This window comes from Lissotriton helveticus, chromosome 10 (genome assembly GCF_964261635.1).
Source record: "Lissotriton helveticus chromosome 10, aLisHel1.1, whole genome shotgun sequence".
NCBI classification, from domain to species: domain Eukaryota; kingdom Metazoa; phylum Chordata; class Amphibia; order Caudata; family Salamandridae; genus Lissotriton; species Lissotriton helveticus.
Genome location: NC_136071.1, coordinates 519,654,193 through 519,675,455, shown reverse-complemented (window position 1 = coordinate 519,675,455; position 21,263 = coordinate 519,654,193). Strand labels below are relative to the sequence as shown.

General features: G+C 46.6%; 1 protein-coding gene across 3 annotated transcripts in view; it reads left to right on the top strand.

Moving 5' to 3' along the window:
* The window catches only part of ANKS3 (ankyrin repeat and sterile alpha motif domain containing 3), a 134,093-nt gene that overhangs the window by 61,305 nt on the left and 51,525 nt on the right, over positions 1-21,263 (top strand). For all 3 annotated transcript variants that reach the window (XM_078663035.1, XM_078663033.1, XM_078663034.1), the window contains exons 7-8: positions 8,560-8,718; positions 19,501-19,632. In XM_078663035.1, the coding sequence (XP_078519161.1) occupies positions 8,560-8,718; positions 19,501-19,632 (291 nt within the window). The remainder of the gene's footprint in view (positions 1-8,559; positions 8,719-19,500; positions 19,633-21,263) is intronic.

The window sequence follows — 21,263 nt, the reverse complement described above, 5'->3', positions numbered from 1 at the left end:
TTGCAGAACTGGGGGCCAGTCGGGTGCTGGTGGTGCCCCTCCGCTTCGGAGATTTCCTCTTGAACTTAGCCCACGATATACCCCTTGCCGGACACCTGGGACAGGACAAAACGTACGACCGCCTGGTGACCCACTTTTACTGGCCCCGAATGCGAAAAGATGTCACCAACCACTGCAAGGCCTGCCCCACCTGCCAGGCCAGCGGAAAAAGTGGCCGAAAAACCAAAGCACCTTTGCAGCCTTTTCCCGTCGTCACCACCCCGTTCGAACGGGTGGGAATAGACATTGTGGGGCCCCTGGACCCCCGAACCACCCAAGGACACCGGTTCATCCTGGTCCTGGTGGACCACGCCACCCGCTATCCCGAGGCTATCCCTCTTCGAACCGTGACGGCGCCTGTGGTAGGCCGAGCCCTGATGGGGATCTTCTCCCGGGTGGGCTTTCCCCGGGAGGTCGTCAGCGACAGGGGCACGGACTTCATCTCGAAATACATGAAGTCTCTCTGGCAACAGTGCGGGGTCACCTACAAATTCACGACCCCCTATCACCCACAAGGAAATGGATTGGTCGAGCGGTTTAACCGCGCACTCAAAGGAATGATCATGGGCCTAGAAGAGCCCCTCCGTCGCCAGTGGGACGTGCTACTCCCGTGCCTCCTGTTCGCCTACCGAGAGGTCCCTCAAAAATCCCTAGGCTTCAGCCCATTTGAACTCCTGTACGGGCACCCCGTCCGGGGTCCCCTCAGCCTAGTCAAAGAAGGTTGGGAGAGGCCCCCCCAGAAAACTCCCCCGGATGTATACAAATACCTCTTGGCCCTTCGCAACCAGACCCGGCGATTCAGGGAGATCGCCAAAGTCAACCTTGAAGCCAGTCAGGAAGACATGAAGAAATGGTATGATCAGCACGCCTCCTCCCTCGAGTTCGAGCCGGGACAGCAGGTCTGGGTGATGTCCCCGGTTGAACCCTGTGCACTACAGGACAAATGGTCCGGACCCTTCAAGGTGATCGAACGCAAGGGGCCCGTCACCTACTTAATCGACATGGAAACTTCCCTGGAACCCCCTACGGGTCCTCCACGCCAACAGACTCAAGCCCCATTTTGTACGCTCAGAACTCAGTCTCCTGATGGCTACCGATAATGGGACGGAAGAAGACTCCGAGCCCCTTCCGGACCTGCTGAGGACCCTCGAGCCGGATGGCTCCGTGGAAGGGGTCAGACTCTCCGAGGCCTTGTCCCCGGAGCAACGCCAAGACTGTCAAGCTCTCCTGACACGATTCGCATCCTTGTTCTCTCTCACCCCTGGGGTCACCCCCTGGTGCCTTCACGATGTGGACACCGGGGACAGCCCCCCTATTCGCCACAGGGCGTACCGCGTACCAGATCGGGTGCGCGCCTGCATCCAGACCGAGGTGTCCAAGATGCTGACACTGGGAGTGATCGAACCCTCGGACAGCCCCTGGGCCAGCCCCGTCGTCCTGGTCCCCAAGGCCGCCGCCCCGGGCGTTGCCCCTGAGCTCCGGTTCTGTGTGGACTACCGGGGACTGAATGCCGTTACCAGGACCGACGCTCACCCTATCCCCCGGGCAGATGAGCTAATTGACCGTATGGGGGCCGCCCGCTACCTGAGCATCTTCGATTTAACAGCGGGCTACTGGCAAATCGGCCTCACCCCCAGGGCCCAAGAACGATCCGCCTTCTCTACCCCGGACGGTCACTACCACTTCAGGGTGATGCCATTCGGCTTGAAAAACGCTCCGGCAACATTTCAACGACTCGTGAACCAGGTACTGGCGGGCCTCGAAGGATTCAGCGCCGCCTACCTGGACGACATCGCTGTGTACAGTCACCACTGGACCGACCACCTCCGCCACCTGCGGGAAGTTCTACACGCCCTCCAGCAGGCCGGGCTCACCCTTAAGGCCAGCAAATGTCAGGTGGGCCAAGGGTCCGTGACCTACCTAGGACACCAAGTGGGAAGCGGTCTGGTGGCCCCCCTCCAGCTCAAGATCGCTGCCATCCAGGCCTGGCAACCCCCTACGACCCAAACCGAGGTCCGGGCCTTCCTGGGGCTCACCGGGTACTACCGGCGGTTTGTGAAGGACTATGGCAGCATCGTGGGGCCCCTCACGGAGCTCACATCCAGGAAGAACCCCAAAACAGTCAACTGGACTCCGGACTGCCAATCGGCCTTCGAGAAGCTGAGGGCCGCCATGTGCACTGCCCCCGTGCTCCAGGCTCCCGACTACGGCCGGGAATTCATCGTACAGACGGACGCCTCCGATCATGGCGTGGGGGCCGTCCTCTCCCAACTCAACACCGAGGGAGTCGATCAGCCAGTGGCATTCATCAGCCGACGCCTGCTGGCCCGGGAACAGCGCTGGAGCACCATCGAGAGGGAGGCCTTCGCCGTAGTATGGGCCCTCAAGAAGCTCCGGCCCTACCTCTTCGGCACCCCCTTTCGGGTGCAGACAGACCACCGACCCCTGCAATGGCTGATGCAGATGCGGGGGAGAACGCGAAACTGTTGCGCTGGTCCATCTCCTTACAGGGGATGGACTTCACTGTGGAGCATCGTCCAGGCCAGGACCACGCCAACGCAGACGGCCTGTCACGCTTTTTCCGCCTCGGCGAGGAGAGTCCCCAAGAGGATGGCTGACTCTCCTTGCCTTCAGCTGGGGGGGACGCATGTTGGACAGGCCTCGTAGCTGGGCCGCCCCCCCTCCGCACAACAGGGCCCGGACCCCGGCTCTCCCTGAATCCCCAGCAAGAGCCACCCCGGCAACCCCCCGAGGTAATCCACAACCCGTCTACACCGGGACTCCAGCTCCTGAACCCTCCCGTACCGGCTGGCCGGGTCCCCGTCAGCACCATGGCCCCGGCCCGGCAGCCATCTTTGGACACTACAACACGAGGCCACGTGGCCTCGACTCGACCCCAACCCTGGGCCTGGCCCGGCCCCGACATCGAGGCACCAACCTCCACACAGGAGGTAAAGAGACCACTTGGCAGGTCAATGAAAGAAGAAGGCGTCAACGGCTCTCCTCCGCCGGGTGTCGATCACCCCCGGCCTCCCTGGGCGCTGGCTCCAACCCCCTGCTGGGTGTCGGGACTCCCTCATTCCGGACCTCCCGACCTCAAGGCGCGAGGGTCCGGACATCAAAGGGAACCAGACCTATAACTGGGGCAGCCCCAGACCAGGAAGGCAGTTGTATCCTGGAGTCGAGAGACACCGAGAAGAACTCATCCTTGGCGGACTGCTGGCGCTGCCGCAGCCCTGCTCTGTGAACCCTTCGTCTTGGCCTGCTGGCGCTGCCGCGGCCATCTGCAACGTGAACCATCATCTTGGCCTGCTGGCGCTGCCGCGGCCCTCTGCAACGTGAACCATCATCTTGGCCTGCTGGCGCTGCCGCGGCCCTCTGCAACGTGAACCATCATCTTGGCCTGCTGGCGCTGCCGCGGCCCTCTGCAACGTGAACCATCATCTTGGCCTGCTGGCGCTGCCGCGGCCCTCTGCAACGTGAACCATCATCTTGGCCTGCTGGCGCTGCCGCGGCCCCCTGCAACGTGAACCATCATCTTGGCCTGCTGGCGCTGCCGCGGCCCTCTGCCATTTGAACCGTCGCCTCGGCCTGCTGGCGCTGCCGCGGCCCGGCCTTGCAGACTCCTAAGCTCGAGGATTGTGAGCTTCCCTCCTGCCACCTCCTATACTGATCCGGTACCAAGACTGTCCCGCTACCCCCTTTCCCTGCAGAGACTAGAATTGAGAGGACCCTCGAGTCCTGAATCTCCTGTACCGCTGATAACCTTGCCGCAAGAACCCTATATAAAGAGTGTTGATCTCATCCTTGTGTGGTGTCTATCTGTGGGGAGGGAAGTGACTTGTCTGTACGATCGCCGGAGACGGCCCTCATCGGAGGCCTCTCCCCCAGTATTCGGCCGACCCTCTGGGTCCCCGTCTAACACGGCCCCAGCGTTGGGCTCCCCAGGACCTTTAGTGGCTCAGGAAGCGGGGCTATGTGACGCCACTCCCCATATAAACTGATTTTGGCCCTACCACTGGGCACCCAGGGGCCTCAGGAGGCCCTGGACAAAGGACACACTGCTTCAATTGCCATTGAAAGTGCTACAAATGCGACTGCCGATTTGTAATATTGCAAGTGCATATGTGAAACATTGCAGGACATGGAACATGCTAATTATATGCAAACACAATGAAATCAAGCAGAATGAAAATATATTGGTGGCTAAAGATATGCATTGCACTACATATCAGATAAATTGTCAAATAAATTGTCACAAAAAATAGTTATCAAATGCAGCATGTAATCATTGCCTCACATATGGCACAACAATCTAGTGGCCAAATTGGTATTGATCGCATGGTGCGCACGTTACACATTGAAAAATAACACACATAATAGTAATATGCGGAAAAGTATTCCTCTGTCATTACAGTGTGTTCTGGTACATAACGCATTGTTTTATATAATGAAGGCACATCCTATGAGCGGAAAATAGCATTCCTAAAGCTGCTCAATGGAAACTCAGTAGTGTGGAAATTCAATGTGGGATATCAAGTATTCACTGGAGTTCCATGTCACATTCGGGGTAGTATGTGTGTGAAAGGCCAGCGAAGTCTTCTTGTGGCCATGTCCCACAACATAGAAGTGGGGAGGCACTTCTGTTTTGGGGAATCAATCCATGAATATAATGGAAGAGAACAGAACTGTTGTAAATCTCTCAGATAGACAATTGAACCAAACAGAAATCTCGGTATTACAATTGGGATTGTCCTTCTGCCCCAGTACAATCCTGGATTACACAGACACAAGGGTTGATCTGTTTCTGTATGTTAGAAAGCTGAAATTGTTGAAAATGTATGCAGTACGATCAAAACCTAAACAGGCAAGCTCCAGAACATCGGATGATACGGGTATCAATTTGCAGGTGCATGACATGGAACTGTTAAAAGACATGTATGAACTAGAAACTGGTGACAATGATGCAAGGAATGAATATGTGCTCCTACGATCCGGTGGGGTTATGAATAAGCAAATCAAACACAGTGGCCTCAAACTTAAAAGCAAGTTTAATCCAAATGTCCCATTCGATAACATCGAGGCTTATAATCAAGCGATTATATCAGACTTAAAGAAAACAAGAAGAAACTTTGGGAACTCTAAATTGGATAATTTAACAAAGGAACAAAGATTGGCAATAAAAAGCCTGGAGGAAGACAGCTCCATTGTGATTAAGCCCTCCGATAAGGGGGGCAACGTTGTAATTATGAACTATAATGATTACAAATTGGAGGCAACAAGACAATTGGCGGATACCACCTGCTAGGAGTTGATTAATTGGGAGCAATACAGAAAAACGATAAAAGATTATCATGCACTTTTGGGAGGATGGTATCATAGTGGACTTTTGGACACTGATGAATACAAATTTTTGAAGAAGGATCAACCTCGTATCCCATGTCTGTATTTCCTTCCGAAAATTCATAAGGATCCCCTATCACCACCAGGGCGTCCAATAGTATCGTCAAATGGGGGGCTGCTGGAGAATACCTCCATATTCCTGGACTTGTTTCTCAATGAATATGTGCGCAAGTGGAACTCATACTGCAACGAAAGCACAGACTTTCTGCGACAACTGCATGATTTAAGATGGGAGGAGGGGTACCTGATGATAAGCATGGACGTATGCTCTCTATATACTTGTATTGACCAAGTGAAGGGGGTAGAAGCATGTATACATTACTTGAGAAGCAGACATGTAGATTATTGGGAACATAATGCTATGCTGAGAAGTATGATGTTGTATTGCTTACAGGAGAACATCTTCCTCTTTGAGAAAGCTGTATATCGCCAACGATCTGGGATCGCGATGGAAACTTGTTTTGCCCCCAGTCTAGCGAATCTCTTCCTAGGCTGGTGGGAGGAACAGGTTGTTTGGTCGCAGGAATCGGAGATGTATACTGACCTCATTTTAATGTGGGTCAGGTACATCAACGACCTATTCATAATATGGAATGGTCCCGAAACCTTGGCGAAACAGTACATTAACCGTCTTGGAGTTAATGACCTCAATTTACGATTCACATATAACATAAGTGATAAGTACTGTGAATTTTTTAACATAGCAGTTGAGATCACGGAGGGATTCATCACCACCCGCCTGTTCCGGAAAGCCACAGCCAGCAATACGGTGCTGCATGCGGCGAGTCACCACCCCATACCCCTGAAGGAGAGTATACCATATGGGGAACTTTTGAGGGCTCGCCGAAATTGCAGCACTTATGCAGATTTTGAGAGTGAGCAGAAGGCCATGATCTTGCGATTCAAACAGCGAGGGTACAGTGAGGAAACCCTAAGAACAGCACAAAATAAAGTGAAGGATCTGCAACACGAGGCACTCCTTTTTAAGATATCCGGTTCTGCGATGAGAAATGATGAGCCCAGGAAAACCAACCAACCCAGCCCACCACGTATGATTACCAATTTCAGTAGGGGGGCATGGGCATTAGGGAAAATCATGAGGGCGCATTGGAATCTGCTCACCGCAGATCCGATTATAGGAGCATGTGTAGGACAGGGACCACAGATCACCTATCGCAGAGCCAGATCCCTTAGGGATCAACTGGTACACAGCTATCCTGGGGAAACATCCCGAGCAAAGTGGCCTCCCAGACCTAATGGATTTACGACTTGTGGCAGCTGTAAAGCTGACCGCAACGGAAAATCCTGTAAGGATTTCATAAACCGCACAGGCCAAAAGAAGCAAATCAGGCAACAGATTAACTGCAACACTGAATTTGCTGTCTACGTGTTGGAGTGCCCTTGTGGCCTCCGATACGTAGGCAGCACCAAACACCCACTGAAGGTGAGGATCCTACAGCACCTACGTGCTATTACGAACAGGGATCACAATTACCCGATGGCCCGCCACTATGAAGAGAGCCATAACAGCAATAATGGCAGTTTAAGATTCTTTGGCATTGACAAGATTCCCAAACACCTACGTGGTGGAGACCACGAAACAAAGTTAAGGGTCAAAGAGTCCAGATACATTATAGATCTGGACAGTAAGACCCCGAAGGGGCTCAATTGTGGGGAGGAGTTATCCTCACATATAGGCATATGAAGCTGTCGGGGACATTACGAAAGCTACCTCGTAGAATGATGAGATATGTAAGGAAGATTTTATATCACTATCACTTTTTTAAGATGTTGGCTTATACATATATTATAATCGCCTATCCACACAAAAGGGGAGAAGGATTACCCACAATTGTAGTGGTGCTACAGGAACGTTAGTCGCTCCAGGGCTAGAATATAAGAAATGGAAAGCCACAAAAGTCACGAAAGAATGAAAATATTTATTTTCACTCGTTATTTACATTTTACACATTACACACTCACACTAAAACGTCATCACTTCCTCATCCTTGATCGTGAGCACTTGAACATAAGGCTAACCACCATGCTTGCACTAGAACTTCTTACTCCCCTCACTAGAATTCTACGATAGAGAGGAGTATCGATTTTATAAGACACAATCATTGAACCCAGGGAGCTCCCAGGGATCGTAAGATAAGATATAATCTGCAGTGGTTATAGGTACAGACACGTTATGTCAGTGGAATTCCACTATATAGCAGTCTCGAACCCTGCTCGCATTCGGCGGGTGAACTACATTACCCAGCCGAATTGCGACCGGTTGCGAGTCACATATTGCAGGCTCAGACACGCTACATCAGTGGAATCTTGCCCAATAGCAGTCTTAAACTCCGCCTGCATCCGACGGGTGAACTACATTACCCGGCTGACTTTGCGACCGTTTACGAGTCTCACGACACAAGGCTAGTATACCTAACGTCAGTCCCTCGCTTCAAATGAGATCGCAATGACATTAATTGTAAACTGTAAATACGAGATCTTATTGTCACGGTTCTAATGCAGCAATTGAGCATTGTGATTATATTTTATTGTGTGTCTAAAATGAAATTGAAAGTATGTTTTCTAGCTTTATGATTTTGTCATCAAAGACGGACTTAAATATGTTTGAATACAAAATGGTGGTCACTTGATAAAGGCAAACGCCGAAACGCGTCGTCCTTGTCCCATAAGTGCTCAATAAAGGATTTGTGCTGGATTTTCCTGGTGTGCCGTTTTCAGTGTCCAGCTATTGGAGGTGGATGGGAAGCAGGTTCATATACTAAGCCTCATTCCTACAGACATCTTCCAGAATTTGTTCACATTGATGTCTGAAAAGTCATCAGCAATGGCATTTGACTACTTTTTGGTCTCCATTATTTCCGGATTAGAGGGAGTGGGCCAGATCAGGTTTGTTCTTATCTAAACCTCAACCTGTGGGTTAATGAGGTAATGCCAGAGAGTATAATTCCCTCAACCCAGCTACACCAGTCCATTGTTCTCCCCCCCCCCCCCCCCCCCCCCCACTATTCTCTTCTCGGGTCACACTCGCCTAGCTCTTTCCCACACTTACCCTATTTTGATTAATTTACCCAGTCTTGTTACATTTGCTTCTTTCAGGACGATATGAAGACTTAAGTTCTTCTGATGAATCCAGCGCAGCCCCTCGGAGACAGAGGCCTGCGCGAAAGGCTAAAGGCCCTAGCATCCACGAGGGCCCTCAGGCTCTGGCCAAGATAACTGCAGTTGGAACCAAAGTGAAGAATCCACCTCGTACTGGTAAGGTGCTCTAGCGATAGCATGCTCTGTGCAACGAATTGTTGGTGTAGGTCTGATTAACAATATCTCTGAAAAAAGACCAAATAAACAAATTCTATGTTTTACTTTTATACTTGTATTTGGTGCACCATTTTGATGATTCATCAACATTCATGTGCCATCTACATGTATTGTACACAACCTATGGTGGTCATGTCAAATGGTGTACTACTCATAGGTCCCCCCCATATTTCTCAAGCTTCTGTTGCTTTCTCTAAGCTGCACTTTGAATCGTATGTAGAGGGTATTAAAAAATCATGAATTGTGGTGTTCTTTTTTTGGTTTTTTTGTTTGCAGAGTTTTATATAGCACAAACTTGACCCGAATCTGGTATCGGTGCACTTTACATAGCACCAGTTGCGTTACATGAGGACACATTCATTTTTTTTGTTAGGCACGGGGAGATTAAGTGATTTGCCCAGAATCGCAGGATGTTCAGCGTCATTGCTGAGACTCGACCCCAGTTCCCCAGATTCTAGGTCGACCGCTCTAGCTGTTAGGCCAACTCCTTTCGACTTCAAATTTCAGTCCTCAAACTACAGTTTTTCTTTTTACACACCACCCCATACTAGACACCTCTTGAAGTCGTGCATGGATAGCTGCTTTTTTCCCCAGTAAAAAGCAGCTAAGTGTGGCAAATACATTTTTCAACATTTTCAAATACTGAAAAGTTACTACCTTGTACTTTTAAACTACATTTGCTTTGCTTATCTTTATCCTCTGCTCTCACCCTATTCTGGATATCCTGAATTTTTCATGCCCACCGATATACATGTACAATTGCAGTGTGTACATTACATGTATGTAGAACCTGCACATGTAGGTTCGACGTCAGTGAATCATATACGCGTTACCCATACATATTTTTTATAGATTTTTCCAACTGTAGGTCTACATGCGTTATTAAGAGACACACTTCGTGAATTGGACTTTGTACATTTATCATAAAGTATGAAGGTGTGTAATTGCAAATACAAGTATTAAAGTAGATTTCTTGAATCTAGGAAATGGGCACGCATGTCACAGCCTAAACTGCAATGCTAGCTTCACTTCATCTTTTCTTTCACTGATATTACTTAGAAACAGTGTGATATACCACAGTGAACATGAGTTTAACATGAATGCTCTTGCGCACACTCCATTTAATGCCTGGATAGAGATACCTGTATCACAAGGCTGCACCGTGTACTGCTTCCCCCTGGATATCTACATACAAGCATAATACAAGTCAATGTGTGAGTAGCCCGTTTCAGGTACACCAAGTACATTTCTCCCCAATTTATTTCCCTTTGCCATGAGTATAATTTTGTTCATATATCATGCTACATTAAGCTGATAATCTATTCATATCATAGGGAAGACTGCAGAACGACACCAGGATGTGCTTAATGTCATGAGTCTAAGGTGCTTTGGTCCTTCTAGGTGGACCTTTCGAAGGCTGACCCCTGAGTTGGTTACCAGAGGACGTGCATTGGCAGTCTTACATTTCTGATTATACCAGGGTGCGTTGATTAGAAGTAGAAAGGCAAAAAAGCATGGGCAGATTGCTTCCATTCAACTCGGCCTTAAAAAAAAAAAAAAAAGAATTTACTCTGGGGCCACAGTTTGTTCCCTCGCGGTTTTTTCCCACCCTCCCACCCCAGATTGGAACCAGCTATATGCAAATCCACCTTGGTTATGCTTCAGTAGGAGCAGGTCAACCTGAACTGCCAGGCCTGTCAACGGGACCTTAAGTCTAGACTGCTTTGAAGGAGATAAGCTGGTGGAAGTAATTGGCATCCAATAGCATTTGTCCTGCAATGCGGCATGAATTACTGAATTGTGGTCAGACAACAGGCCATGAAATCTCTGATTTGTTGCAGGTTATATTAATCCACACTAACAGCTGGCTGATGAACCCTTCCTCCCATCATATTGCACAGCTCATGCTTGATGCTTGTTGTTAGTTTTCCCTGAGGGTTATATAATCCAAGGTGATTTCTAACAAGGGATCAGAATTCACAGGTTATGACAGACCTATGACACACCACGTCAAGAACATCATTTTATTTGGCTACTGAGGGTAGTACAGTGGTAACCATGTATGCATGCTAAGCACACTGAAGGCCTTTGAGGAGTTCTGATGAGTTCACTGACAGACATCTTTGGGGACATGAAAGTACACAAGAAGAGTACTGTGTTCAACCTTGCAGAGTTCCCCACAATCCTTTGACTTTACAGGGAGATTTGAAACCGGCATGAAGACCCAAAGGTGGCAAATAGTTCTCTCTAAACTAAATGTTTCTGGAGGGCTAATGGTCTGTATATATCTAACTGATTCACAATGGCTGGCAGCCAGAAGTAGTTGGGCAACATTTTGTTAATATGTGATCTCTTATAATGGTATGGTAGATTCAAAGGCTAATCTCTGTACTCTTAGATAACATGCAACAATCACAGCCATGTCTTTATTCAGTGGTCTAGAAAGTGAATGAGAGCAGCCATCAGGTAAATAGACCAATCCATGACTCCAAGGATTTAGAACCACAATGTGAAACTTCATCAACTGGTGTGATGGGTATCTGCCTTTTGACCTCTAAAGAGTAGTTTTTGCACCTGTCTTGTAGCAGGTCATAGGGAGACGTTCTAGCACAGGAAAGCTGCTACTCCCATTGACTCTAGCAATATCCCAGCAAAGAAAGATGAGAAGATTGATGGGCAGGCATTAACAGTTATGTTAAGGAAAATTCGATGTAGTGCTCCTGTGTGCCAGCAGGTGGTACGCTACAACTCTGTGTCAGGTGTCCCAGGTAACGTGGATTTTGTGATCCAACATCTGACCCCAGAAAGTTTGGTGGTGCAGGTGTCCACCAGTAGAGTGAACCCTAACTCTTTTTCAACCACTCTCCCTCATAGGAATACATCATGAGTGGATACTTTTGCAAGCATATGTTCTCTTCGGCCAATCTTGCTTTGAGGTCACTTAATGTGAGCTGCCTCTTTGGACGTTATACCCATGCACTTTGGGACAAAGTGGGTGAGAGCATACCTGCAGTCCCAGAAGCCTTATTGGTTTCCTTAGCCCAAAACATTCATTCAAGATGGTCGGAATGATTAAGAATTTAGCATCCACTCAAGCCTGGCCACCACAGATTGTCTAGGTAGTCTATAGGAACTAGCATGGTGTTTCAATGCTACACATGGATGATGCCCACTGGCTTCTCCGGGGACATCCATGCGTCTTTAACTGACATATCTTTCAACAGCTCCCATCTATTTTGCAAAAAGGCAGACTCATCCTTCGAACGATTTTAAAAAAGCAGAACTGCTGCACTTTCTCTGTTTCTTTAAGCTGCAGTCAGGCAATCCTCATAGTAATTTCGCCCTTTTAGTGGTTATGCCAGGAACCTGGTGTACTGACGGCCCCAGCTCCCACCAACACAGGTTTCCCAGCCCTCTTGAGGTAGAGTCCGTGGTTTCAGCAGACTGTCTGGCCATCAGGGGCAGTATTCTTTCCAGTCTTCCGCCCATCCAGCAAAAAACACAAAACCCTGAAAGTGCGCCCTTAGCAGCACACATGCATTGGGAAGGGAGCTTTAGCCATTTCCTGCGGTAGTAGCAAAATATCACTGCCACCTGTGGTAGAAAACCTGACGGAAGACCATCTGTACGTCTTGCATCAAAAAATGCTGGCTTTTTTGGCACAGAAGCCGTAGAAAGAGTACTGGCATTTGAATTGGAGACTTGTTACTTCCTTGTTCAGAAGCAACTTGAATACCTCAGTCCTATTCTTGACCTTTGACCTCTCAATGTCTTTCTGCGTCAATTCATTCAAAATGCTCACTAAGGTCCAGGTTCTTTCTGCCCTGGGTCCTGAAGACTAGATGGTGCTTTGAACCTGCAGGATGCTTATTTTCACATCCCCGTCCTGCAAGATCACAGGTGCTATATGAAGTTCAAAATGAGTCGCAAGCACTTCAGTTTTTTGGAGTCTAATCCAGCATGACCAGTGCCCTGGGAGTGTTCACTCAGGTGATGGTCGCTGCCCCTCCGAGGGGGTCTATTGAAAGCATGCTCACAACAGTCCGTCATGGACCACCTAACACAGCGAACCTCTTTACTTTGTTTTTCGATCAACCTGCCAAAGTCACAACTAATTCCTTTGCATATGCTCCCTTGCATCGTCTAAATAGGGTACACCTTTGAGCTTTTTATCCAGATCACTGAGTCTAGGACATTTGTCCTATGATCCTCATGTTTCAAACTCTGTTCTGCCTCTCAGTGAGGATGGCTCCGAGGCATCTGGACCTATTAGCTTCCTGCATCCTGCTCACCCATAATTCAGATGGGCCATGTGTGCATTGCAGTGGGACCTGAAGTCTCAGTGGGCCTAGCACAATGGGCAACCTTTCCAGAGTCCATCCAGTGTCAGAGGAGGCTGCAAAAGATCTGCAGTGGTGGCTGCTCAACTGTAGTTAGACGAGCGTCCATTACACCCCTCTTCCTACCTCACCGGAAGCTGACTGTGGTGACAGGCATGTCACTACTACATTGAGGAGGGCATTTGAGATCAGAGCTATCTTGTGGAGCAGACACCCAACTCTTCATCCACTTGTTTGAGCTACGGTCTATTGGTTTGGTGTTGAAGGCCTTCCTGTCAGCCATTAAAACGGGCTGGGAGGTTGTGTGCAGGTTCTCAAGGATGACACCGCTGGCATAAGGTATTGCAATAAGTGGGTTAGGGTCCAAGATCCTGTGCCAGTAGGCCGTGCACCTCTGAAGCTGGCTGGATCATATGGGGATTTCCCTGGTAGTACTCTGCCTGGCAGGATCTTTAAGGACCATGGTGGATGAACTCAGTTGGTGACGCTTAGCAGACCCCAAATGGCAATTGCATTTGAAGGTGGCACAGGACGTCTTCCAACAGTGGGGAGACTCCTTGCTAGATCTGTACGCCACTGCTAAAATATGCAGTATCAGCACTTTTTCGATCTGCAGTTCCCAAGGAACCTCTTCCTGAGATGTATTCCATATAGACTACAGAACAGGACTCCTGAATGCCTTCCCGCTGCTGCCTCTCCTGCCCTAAGTTCTGAAGAAAATCAGGAATGAGCAAGCGTAAGTCATCCGCAAGGCACTGGATAGGGCCAGGAGAGTGATACCCGAAACCTCTGGGCCTGAGCATCTGCCCTCAGATCAGGAAAGACCTCCTTTTGCAGCAACAGGGCAGGGTCTTGTACCCGAGTCTACACAATCTGCAAGTCAATGGAGGGAAATTGAGCTGCAGCAGTTGAGTTCTTTAGATCTTCCGGACAAGGTTGTTGATCTCATCTTAGCGGCCAGAAACCCATCTACAAAATCTGTATTTGAAGGGCGCTGAGACTAGTTTGTGGGATGGTGAAGTACCCGGCATTTAGTCCCCTCGCAGGCAAAACTGTCGGCTGTGGTGGTGTTCACTTTATTTTTGGCCCAGCAAAACACAGTTAAGGGTTACCTGTAGGCTTTTTTATTTTTGGTTGCTCAGTTGTCCTTGTCAAATCACCAGTTGTGATGTGTTTTTTAAATACTTAGCAGCAACACTTGTTATAATGCCACACTGGAACTTGAGCTTAGTCCTCACCTTTCTGATGTCTACTCCTTTTGAACCAATGCACCATTGCTTGTTGTGCCTGCTCAGCTTAAAATACTTCATACTGGTGGCATTAACATTCACACACCGTGTGTGTGAACTTCAGGCCCTCTCGGTTCAGCCTCTTTATACCACTTTTTGCCAGACACACAGGTGCTCAGGACTCGAGTGGCATTCCTGCCAAAAGTAGTGATGCCTCTACACGTCGGATAAGCCATCATTCTTCCACCCTTCTTAGCTCCGCCTTACTCCTTGAAAGAGAAGGCGGGCCTCCATTGTTTGGACCCCAAGTGAGATTTTACAGCAATCGTACGAAACACATTGAGTGGATGATCAGGCCTTTGCTGGGTTCTCTGGGGCAGAGAAGGGCCATGGCAGTGCAGAAACAGACCATCTCTCAATGGATAGTATTCTGCATTAAGATCTGCTATGCGTTTACTAATAAACATCCTCCAGAAGGCCTACATGGGCTCACTCCCCCAGAGCTAAAGCTACTACCACTGTGTTGGCATACTGAGTGCCTTTCCTGGATATCTTTCAGGTAGCTGTACTGCCATCAGTGCATACATTAATTAAACACTGCTGCCTCGACAATCATGTCCGTAGAGCTGGCCATTTTACCCACCTGGGCCTGCGGGACGTTTTTGTCTGTGCAGTTCCACAGATCAACCACCTTGGAAGGTACGGATTCTGGTATAAATTAATTCACAAGTAGTGGAATTTGCAGTTAGAAGTATCCTCTAGCAGTACTAGTTACTTCCCTTCGATACGTTCTGGTGGATGCTCTAACTGCAGATTCTTCATTGCCCTCCCACCTCCCTGTTCTGTGGTATGGTCTCTTCCATCTAAAAAGATCCCAATCTAAGAATCTGCACAATGATTTGTTCAATTTGCCCATAGACTCCACATTTGAGCTCGTTCTGAAAGAAACTGCCAGCCGTGCGCATGGGTGGCGCTTATATGTGGCTCAGTTCGCCACTTTAGGAGTGGAACAACATTGACGCAGAGTCACACAGCGCCATCAGCTAGACTGTAACAGCTCTGCTTTGACCTTTCTGGATCAAGTCCGGCACCTAGGGATATTCACAAAGTGAGGGGTCTGCGGTTAGAGTATCCAAGGTAAGTAACTTGTTCTTCTGGTCTTTGTGGGTCTTAGCCATATGCCTGTATGCACCTGTTGCAGGTGGTTCGTGCGTGCCAAGGGTGGTTATTTTGTATATTTGTGTAGGCTCCAGACTGCATTCTATATTTTTCCTAGCGTAAGGGATTTTGTTTTCTTCAGTGATTAGTGGCATTTTAATCAAGGTCTGTAAGTGAATTACTTCTGAACTTCAAGAGTAAAGCACACTTGAGGAAAAAAGGTTTGTGAATCAATTCACATTTGTTGTGCTTAATGTACCTGCAGCTTCCATGTCCCAGCATACTCCACAATGAATAAAAAAAAAGCCAGGACTGCCTGAAGGTATAACACATGACCTGAAACCTCTTCGCAGTAATTAGAGTAGAATTTGTGTGTCGCAACACACCACCTTGAAAATAAAAATCAAATGCCTGTTACCTTCATGGATTTGTGGAATCGAAAACAGACATTTGTAACTTCTTCAAATTTAGTTACAAACTGTGTTACATATTTTTCCTAGAGATGTGATACAGAATGTAAATGAGGCATGCAGGGTGTTATGTGTTTATTGCAACAACAAAAAAATCACATCATGAATACATTTCAATGGGGAAGGGACTGTGATGTTATAATTCAGTTATTTAATACCCAGTGAAAGCTTTCAACCCAGCTTTTCATAAATTCAGTGGTATAGTCTTAACGTTACAGCTGATCGAATTCACGCGCTCCTATTATCTGAAGAAAGCCTTTACAATGCTGGTACAAGCTTTGTCAAAGCTGCTGTTTTACCATGTTTTGTGTGCTTGGCAAATACATTTTTAGATCTTTGTAGGCACACACATTGTTTGTTTCCCTTATACAGTACAAGTCTAACAATTTTGTGCAAGGTTCGGAGTTTTTGAAACGTATTGAGTAAAATTGCATTATAGCATGATTTTATAGATTGGTTTTTTTTTAAGCGTTTTGCCTTTGTCTCTAAAAAAGTGTGCAGTATAAAAAGATTCTTTAGAATATGTATCAGAACATTCCGCTTCTGAACATTCATCCAGACATTAAAATTAGAAATTAGGAAAAAGAGCATCAAACATTTAAAACAATATTTTAACACAATTTCCTGCAAACATAAAGTCGCTGACTTAACGACTGCTCCATTGTTTCTGATATTTTGTTCTGTATTCCTTTGATTTTAGATCTTGATGCAGCTAACACCAGTGTTCTCTTAGTCATTTCACCATTACCCTGATTATTAATTCTGTGATTTCACTTAGCAAACAGAAGAGGCTCCTTGGCTATGATTGAGGATAGCCCTATCCTAAATCTCAGTTTAAAGTGAGCAACTACTCAAAAAATGAAGATGTACATGTAGTAGAATCTGCTTGGTTTTTTTCCCATCAAGACCGTGCCAACTGGCAAGCTCTGGCTCCTAGTGTGTGCAGAAAGTCCACGTCCCTGTGGATTGCCTAAAGATGTTACATAAAATTAAAGGCATCCGACACTTCTGATAGTTTTGTGATTGAGTGCTTTTTCCCGTGCCTGGAGATTAAAATCCTGAGGCAGAGCAGCAATTTTCTTCTTTATAGCCCCTGAAAAAGTAATAGCCGACTTTGGTTCCATATTTTGGTCTGTAATGATACAATCATTGCTGAGGTTTTTAGCATATGTTTCCCAGAAGGTAATAAGTATGTTATGTTCTTATACCTACGTGATCTCTCCTGGGCTGTTTGAATTGTAGCTAGCGTCCATTTCCAAGACTTTAGAACGCCTCTCTATTGTCCAAGCTTGTTGTTCCAAAACGTCCGTCCGTAAGGGCCAGTATTTTCTTCGCGCTTATCTAGGCACCAGATATTGGTGTCATACCCTCTATGCACTCCCACCCTAGCCTCAACCTTCTTCTTGATGTGTTTGCAGAATTTATTTCCTGTTCTCTAGCGAAGTTTAGAATTACATAGCAAGGTGCTTCTTCAGATTTCTATAATGAGCTTCCAACATGGCTTTCAGGCCAAACAATAAGACAGTGGGAGACATAAATAAGGGAAAGTGCACATTTCCTCCATGTTTGCACCCTCCAGGTAAAATTTCCTCCGTTTTCTCCACTGCCTCCCTAACCAAATTAGCTTACATTTCACAGTGTTTATTTTGAGGCCATTTCATGGCAGTATTGCAGTGCAGAATACGGAAAAGAATGTGAAACAAATAAGTTTGGTTAAAAAATGAATCAAATAATGGCAAACAATAATTTTGCTGTACTTGCTTGTCACTAAACATAGGAGTGTCCAGCAGCAAAGCTGCTGGCAACACATGGTTCAGCCACCTAGCACAGTAATATGTGCGTCTAGTAACCATTTCTGTGCCATGGTGGAGGAGCACTTAAATGTTGGGATGGACATCGACAAATGAAGTAGACGTCTTAAGGTATCTTGAGAAAGCTTTATTAGCTAAGAAAGTGATCACCACTGGAGGGCATCCTCCCTCGTGGAAGTGCGAGATGCTAATGACCGTTATTGTCATTCGTGCTTCGATGAGGAGTTGGTATGCATGAGGATGCAGAATCAAAAGTACACATGTCATTCAGCATAACTGTATGATGTGCGCATGCAGTAGAACAAGTGTGCATGCTGGAACAGTAAGAAATACATGCACAGTAAGAGCGAGAACATGCACATGCATAAGTAGTATTCAGCATGCGCATTGACAAACAGTATTAATCTTATTACAAACACCCCTCTGTAGGCTGCTGTTTTTCTTGTTCCTATATGTCTGTATACGTGGTGAGCTCAAAGGGGAATATAACGCTATCCATTTCTAATACCATATATGTACGTGTCCCAGGATGTTGACGTGCTCCTTACATAGATGATAATTATTTAAGATTTTCGTGTAGCACTACACTACCCAGCGGAGTGTTGATGTTCTTTACATCAAACAACCCTACAGGCAGTGGTGTCAGTATTTACATTTAACCAGGAAAAAGAAACAGGACAGGAGGAGTGAAGGCGGTATCTAGATGATGAACGAGGAGAAGTGGAAATTGAAAGGTCTGAGAGGAGGGAAACTGTGGTATTTTCATGTTTTACCTTGCAATCTTTCCTTAGTTAAATGTCCCCTGCTGCTCAGCCAGTGTGACTGTGAGGTAATAGAATGCTGATGTGTGCATGGTTTGAGTGAGTGCCAGTTAGAATGAGTGTGCTGACTAGCAAGGATGCTGCTCCCGGTGGGGCCTTCCTTATTCTTTACTACCTTCTTTACCTGTAACCTGAGACTCCTACCTTAAGAGTAAACCTTATCCTGTTTGACCTTTACTACTAGCTATTGTGCATCTTCATTTACCACAGAAACAACTGACGCAGGCGTTTCACAGCAAGGAGAGGATGGTCAGTGGAGTAGTGGTGCCGTTTTACAATCAACAGTAACACTGGTGATTGTATTTGTTTACCTAGGTAGCTATCCTTGATAGTTCAAACAGAACAAATAAAATATGTAAACATGTTTGAAGCCAGCAGTTCTGAGCAGATAAATTATCATTGATTTTAAAACTGAGTTTGTTCCGTCTGGCATTGGCTGAAATTCACATGTTTCCTAGACATGTGACTGAAGCTAGCTTAAAATACGATGGGTCCAGCAAAACCTGCCACAGCTCACCATAGCTACTGAATGAGTGCTCCCCAACCCAGCTGTACTCAGATAATGGTCATAATATTTGACCAGAAAAATCCCCGAAGATCTTGTCTTACCTTTGAACAAGTTGTCTACATTTCAAGCCCACCCTCGGTGCCCCTGCTGAAAATCTCAAACTGAATGTATTTGATGGAGGCGGTGCTTGGAGTGTGGTGCTAACTACCTGGCAGCAGTTTGTGCGCATCGGCCAAGCTGCTTGACGGAATTGTTTGAGAAGTGGTTTGCTGTCCTTCCACAAGTTGACAGTTTCAATAGTTTATTATAGGGGAGCAATTCTTCTCGTCTTGTACCCAATTCCTCCTGTATGATGAATATTTGGTTTTTGTTTTATGACTTCCAGAGCAAGTTCCGCTACACGGCTATGTTACCTTTAACAATGAAGACGAAACCGTGTTAGATCCAGGAGACATCAGGTACCGGGACGTAACCTCGCCAATCAATGACCATGATGTGGAGAGCAGTAGCAGCAGAGGTAAAATGCCACATTAACCCAAGCACGACTTTGATTAACAATCATTGGCAGATTAAATAGGTCTCGCCTTTTGGCTTCGCTTTTGGGAAAAAGGGTTATTACTAATAGCTTAGAAAAATAAAAATTATAAATAACTGATACCACCTCAGTCTTTTTTACTTGCGCATGCATCATCCCGCATGAGCATCTATGCTTTGAGGCTACAGTAGCACCAGTTTGGTGATGTATGCACATGGGTGCATGTGTCAACACACATGTTCCCATGTGCATCATACCACTGAGGTCACTGTGGTGGACCTTTCTGTTTTTTCTTCTTTTTAACTTACCATTTCAAGATGGCAGACATCTGACTTAAAGCAGTAAGTTAAAAAATATTGAAACGTGCACAAAAGCACACTATATAAATAGGAAATTGCACCTGCCAGGCCCTCCCAAAAATAAAATTTTAAAATGTGACATTGTGACGTCGGCGACCGGTGAGAAACAGCAAGCAGTCGGCTGACCCAAAATCCACTCTTAAGTATTGTTCACAATAGGTCTTCCACAACACACAGCCAATAGCTATCTCTAAGCAAGCCCTAAGAACGCTGCTGGAGCTCCTCTGATTCAGGATACTGTGCATTAGACTCATTACTGAAATGTTAGATGTGGCAGCTGTTTAGATTTTAATTATATTGACCCGTGTGTGTTTCGTGACCTAGTATTACATTAAGAGAGGGGAAAAGTTAGTGACTTTGCCAGGTACATCAGAATGACAGAAGTTGCAGAGCAGGTCTGCTTTGATCCTCAAATGTGGCTTTGTGGATCCCAGCTCTGGAAATGACAAGTGAGCTCATTATATTGTCTGATAGAAACGACATGAAGAACATACTTCATTTGACTGAAAACAAGCATTCCATTGCAACTCTGTTAAAAAGTATGATCTGATTTCTGCAAGGTTTTCAGGTGACGTTAGAGCCCTTACCTTCTTATCAGATCCCCCAAGATATTGTGATTAGCAGAATAATTACGGAATCCGCACTTTTGTAAAAATCCAGTGATTTTTACAAGTGCCCGCAAAAGTTTACCTTCTAAAAATATTAAGGCTGATCCTCATTGTACTAGCCAATAAAAGAAGGGTGAACAACAGCGTAACTGGCGGCAGAGGTGTTCAAGTCCTCTGTTGCTTACCTGTTAATCCATAGTAATTGCACGGGGCCTTCCTCCTGTACGGACAGGCTGCTTAACTTCCTGTCACTGCCTTTTTTTTGTGGGACCTGCTGCCCCTTGATTCTCTATTTATTTCGCTGCTTTATATAGTGTAAACTTTACCCATATTGGAGCGCTTTACTTGAGCATCAGTTACACACCGGTGTTGACCGCATGTGAATTAGACAAATAAGTTCAAGTAATAGAACCAATGTTAGAGGTGAGATTTTTTTTGTCTCAGAGCTATAGGAAATATACTAATGTTGAGAGCATTTTCTCAAAGTAAAACATAGTGGTCTCATGTTTAAGATTTTTGGGTTACTGCCCAAAAGATAATGCTTTTAGCTTCCCATATGTGCAGCTTAGTGTGCACCTAGAATGTTACAAGTGCTATTTGGCCTGAAGTAGGAGATTTGCAGAGGACTGTGCCTAACAACTCATGA